This window comes from Mercenaria mercenaria, unplaced genomic scaffold (genome assembly GCF_021730395.1).
Source record: "Mercenaria mercenaria strain notata unplaced genomic scaffold, MADL_Memer_1 contig_1728, whole genome shotgun sequence".
NCBI classification, from domain to species: domain Eukaryota; kingdom Metazoa; phylum Mollusca; class Bivalvia; order Venerida; family Veneridae; genus Mercenaria; species Mercenaria mercenaria.
The window spans coordinates 64,375-69,875 of NW_026459728.1; the positions used below are offsets into that span (position 1 = coordinate 64,375).

Here is a 5,501-nt window from a genome sequence, read left to right on the forward strand (position 1 = left end):
AAAGTAGATATGCCTTTCTTCGCATTAACCACTAAAATGTAATGGATTTTTATCAAACTCGATGTGTAACAATATCGTAAGGTCTCCTGCTATTTTGTTACAAATGGGGATAGGTACCAATTTAGAAAAATATAAACACGTTTAATGACCTCTTCTCATGAACCGCTTCATGAATCTTCATCAAACTACTGCTGTAATTATTCGTCTAAGGATAAACGAAACAAAATTGCAACCCTACGAAACCTTTGCGAAAAGTTAAAAGAGAACCATTTAAAATGTTAAAGTGCGGTGTTTAGTTTTGCAATTTGAAAAATGTTAGATGAAAGATGAATGTTAGATGAAAAATTCATAAACTTTTTTCCTTATTACAATTCGCCGACCATCATTTTTAAAGATACTTCTTGTTAACTTATGGTTTCATTTAAACAATGTGTGTGGGGGTGGGGGCAACTTTCATTAATAATTTTTGCAAGTAAACAAATGTATTTTATACATAACTATTTAGTATCAAGGAATACAAGTAACATAGGATAAGATAATGTGTGTTTTCAGTCCGGACAATATATAAAGCATGGCTTGTTTACTTAAGAAGAGACAATCAAGTGTCAGTAGCGAATCTATAGATTCATAGTGCTGGCCATCTTGGAATATAATGACCATAATGATTTTTGTCTTAATATGATTGTTTTTATTATATAATAGTATATACTTTATATATGACTGTTCCAAGTAACATCTTTTTACGTGATGTAATCAATTATTTCGACATTTTCAAATAAAAGTTGATTTTTGGTGGCCATCTTGGATTTTGGCGGCCATTTTGATTTTTTCAACATAAATCGCAAACTTATTCGAAGCGTGGTATATATTCCACTATTATTGCGAAGCTTTTACAGGATACACACACTTGTTTTTTCCATTTTCTTAGTAAACTGTATTATGGCGGCCATCATAAATTTTGGCGGCCATGTTTGATTTCCACAAACAGCTTCCAAGTCTTAAACGAAGCGTATAATATTTATGTACTACCGTGCCAAGTTTCATGCTTTTCACAGAAGGTGCGCAATTTGCCCCCTTTTATGCACGAATTTCTTGGACTATAATATAAAAGTTTACTAAGTCTTGCATTGCCAACGAGTAACATATGACCATACCGTAACATGAAGTGTGAACACAAGTGTCCTATGGACACATATCCAGTTTCATACTTCTGTATGCCTGGTTACTTTTCAAAAGCCCATACACTTTGCATTCTAATTCTTCATAATTTTTCGCGCGTACAAAATTGTTTTCAAATCAAGGTACATGACCGTATAAAATATTGTAATGAAAAATGCAAAACACAAATTTCGGAACTCTCCCGCATTCATCTTAACGAAATACTGTACCAGCTGGTTGGGCGGTAAACGGTGATTGCATGATTAAGAGAATACCTATTCAGTCTCACGTATTTACCATCCTTCTATCGCCGACCTACTTCCTACCTTAATTTGATTAATTCAAAATTTTATAATAAAATGCTTATATGAGGAAAAACATAATACATGTATGTAATTATATGAATTCAACAATGTGTATAGATGATGTCATAATTATCAGTTATTCAATTCTGTTGTATACATACTGTCTGAAGTTAAAGTGTTGCTGAAGTTGGTGATAAATATAAAGAAAACTGTAAATACAGACTCACGTGAAAACTCAGTTGGTTTAAACATATTTTATTCGTCTATATACAGCTACATGAAAACATATTGAACACAACACAAATGACAAGGATTAAGCTGAAAGCAAATTAATGCTTATTGAAGCTTTTTCCAAAGCATACTAAATATCGGTACAAGATATGGCGGGTCTCAATTTGATAATACTAGTTGACGAAATTATGGTTGTGCTTGATAGAAGAAAAAAAAAGGAGTGAACGTAAATCGAATATAAGATAGTGAGGAGAGAAATGATGATGTAGTTAAAGATTTTCAGATGATTGTATATAACTTTACTTGATAGTGTACAGGATAGGTGGAAAGTAAAAGAGCTGAAGAAAGAGCGACCGAGAGTTTTGGTTACCTTATAATTGCAGTATCAGTCAAAACGACGTGATTTCTCAATATACCTGTGTACCACAAAAAAGAGTTGTTCATTTGCAGTGTCTGAAAGTTCAATGTTACCAAAGAGGATAGTTTTTATAGAGACTTGACAGTGTAAACTTATACCATTTATCAACTCTGGTCTTATATTTTGATACTGCTGACAATCCAAAAAGAAGTGCCGAGCAGTCTCTCTTTGACCACATTCACAAAGAGGTGAAGGTATTATGTTTTTAGAAAACAAATCGTCTGCTAAGGAGCTACAGTTAGTTCGGATACGAGTGTGGTAGATCTGAAGCCTTCTTTTACCAGTATAGTAGTGCGCCGGAACTTTTGAAGAAGATGGAAAAAGATGCCTCTTGAATGAATACAAAGTTGGTGAGTTACGAACGCAGATAGGAAGATCATTGAAAGCTCGTGTCGTAGAAGGGAGAAATGAGTTGTAGAATAGTGAAGTCCTGGCTCTTGGAACTCTGTAATCATCCTGGTTCCGAAGGTTGTATGCTTGATTTTGAACCGGCATAGGACAGAGATTAGATAGGTATGAAGGAACAAGATTTTTGGTCATTTTGTAGTATAAAAATAGTTTGTGCTTCTGTCGGCGAGACTCAAGTGTTTCCCAACCAACTTCGCCCATGAGTTTTGCAATCGAGATCAACTTTGTAGTACCAGTTACAATTCGAGCTGCCTCATGTTGGATCTTTTCAACAGTGTTTTTCTCTTGGATAGTACAATTGTCAAAGACTACGTCCCCGTATTCTAGTATCGGACGAATGAACGAAGTATAGATGGTTTCAAGAGAGTGGCGATCAAGGACAAATTTAAGCTTTCGCATGACGTTGATACGCCGGTAAGCCTTCTCTACAACATAGTCAATGTGATTGTGCCATTTCAGATCGGCAGAAAGAACAACACCAAGATGCTTGTGACTTGTCACTTCTTGGATCGTCTCATCGTTCATTTGTAAGCTTGGGTGAGCCCTGATACCAGTTTTCCGAGAAAAGGTAAGGGATTCGGTCTTTTTCGGATTGAATTTCACCAGCCAAGATTTAGCCCAGTTTGAGATAGTTGATAGATCAGAGTTAAGAGTAAATGCAGCAGATTGAGGATCCTCGACTACCAGATAGAGACTTGTGTCATCGGCGAAAAGACGGATATGGGCTTGTATATTGCTGACAATGTCATTGATGTATGTTAAAAATAGAAGAGGTCCCAAGATTGATCCCTGTGGTACTCCAGCATTTATGGTATTCCATTTAGACTGTGCACCTGGAATTACAACAGATTGTCTGCGACGAGAAAGATATGACGAGAACCAGGATAGTAACGTACCATCGATGCCCATTCGCTTCATCTTGAGCAAGAGACCAGTGTGCCAAACACGATCAAACGCTTTACTAATATCACAGAAGACTGCTCTGACTTCCTTTCCAGAGTCAATGGCCTCAGTGAAAAAGTTATACAGATATGTAAGTTGATTTGTGGTAGAGTCCCCTGGGATGAACCCTGATTGGAGGGGAGTGAGAAGGTTGTGTGAGGTTAGATAGTTGAAGGTGTGCTTGAAGACAATTCTTTCAAAGACCTTCCCTAATGTAGAAAGGAGAGCTATAGGACGATAATTTCCGGAACAGATCGGTCTCCTGTCTTGAAAATAGGTGTGACAAATGCTTCCTTCCATGTATCGGGATATTCGGATGAAGTGAGAGATTTGTTAAACAAATCTGCCAAAGGAGTGGATAATTCATTACAGAGCTCTTTGAGGATTCTGTTGTTGATACCATCTGGGCCCGCTGCTTTACCAAGAGGTAAGGTTTTCAAGACGGTCATGACTTCATCAGGATATACTTGGATCGGAGGCATTGTGGACAGAGGAGATATATCACCTTTTAGTTCCGGTGCAATGTTCTCGGGCTCACTCAGAAGTGTCTGGTCTCTAAAATAGTCATTGAGAATGTCTGCTTTCATTTGGTCGTCCTCTGCAATATCATCGCCGTCTTGAAGAGGGGGAATGGAGGAAGAAGAAGAGGATGCTGGTTTGATGAAAGATTTCAAACACGCCCACCAGGACTTAGAGTTTTGTTGTATCGTTTTGAGGTTTGTTGCTAGCTGGTGTATATTTTTTTCCTTAGATTGTCTGATGGTAGTTATTATTTTGTTGCGAAGTGTTCTGAATTTCAACCAGTCATGTTCTGTGTTTGTGTGTTGAGCTTTCTTGTAATATCTACGCCTTTGTCTGATCATTTTTTTCAAGTTTGGAGGGAACCAGGGTGGATCGCTGGGTCTGATGGTAACGTCTTTGTTTGGAATACAAGATTTAGAAATGCTAAGAATAGTGTCTGTGATGTTTTTGGTATATGTATTTATGTTTGTATGTTTAAGTTGGTGCCAGTTTATGTTTGCTGCTTTCTCTCGTAGTAATTGGTAATTGCCTTTGTCGAATAGCCATATATGTCGTTTGAAGGTGTGAATTTTAGATTTCTTGAAATTGATGAGACCAAAAATTGGACAGTGAAAGCGCACTTGTTGGTCAAGGCATGGTACACCAACCCCAGAAGCGTGTATAAGTCTATGATTCGATGTAAGAATAATGTCAATTAGTGAGGACGAATTTTCAGTAAAGTGCGTTGGGTCTGATATGCATTGTGTGAGAGAGAGTCTTTGGCATAAACTGCTGATCTTTCTAGAGACATCTGGGTTTTGCATGTTGATGTTAAAGTCTCCAGTGACGATTATATCAGGTATGCCTGTGTCTACAGCAAGATGTATACAGTCTTCAATGAGAGAGTGTTCAGGAGCTGTGGTGTTTGGAGGTCGATAGAATGTACCAAAGAGAATACGCTTTGTTTTGGTGATAAGTTCAATCCAAATGCATTCGACACTTTGGATTTCCAAGTCATGTCGGCGCTTATATCTGAATTGTTCTTTTACATACAGGAGTACTCCACCGTGGCTATTCGCAGGTCGGTCTTTCCTTTCTGGGTCGTGAAAGCCATCAAAAATAAGATCATTGTTGAGCGTAGAAGCGTTAAGCCATGTTTCAGAGAAGGAAAGAATGTCGAAGTCCTTGAATTCAGCATAGAGAGTTTCAAGTTTGTGTTTAATGCTTTGCACATTGTAATGCATAAAGGAAAAATGAGAAGATAAGTCTATAGTTTCGACAGTAGAACTTGACGAGACGGAGCTAGCAGAGTTAGATCTTGTGCTGACTGGACCCGGATTCGGATGCACATCGCCGGACATACATAACAAGTAAATGAGAAAGGCCAGGTGCGAACTGATGGCGTAGAATGACAAGAATAGAATCACATATGTAAAAAGGATATTTGTTCGGTGTGTTTGTGATAGTGGGTGTGTGCGTTTGAGATTACAGGATAAACACTTCTTCGTGTCGGAGTAAGCAGTGACTTTCGATTGGAG

The 5,501-nt window shown here is 37.7% G+C and overlaps 1 protein-coding gene across 1 annotated transcript; it reads right to left on the reverse strand.

Annotated features, from left to right (window-relative positions):
• Positions 1-3,689: 3,689 nt before the first annotated feature.
• LOC128551811 (uncharacterized) lies at positions 3,690-5,324 on the reverse strand. The gene has a single exon (XM_053532728.1). It carries the CDS (start codon positions 5,322-5,324, stop codon positions 3,690-3,692), a length of 1,635 nt encoding a protein of 544 aa, XP_053388703.1.
• Positions 5,325-5,501: the final 177 nt, after the last annotated feature.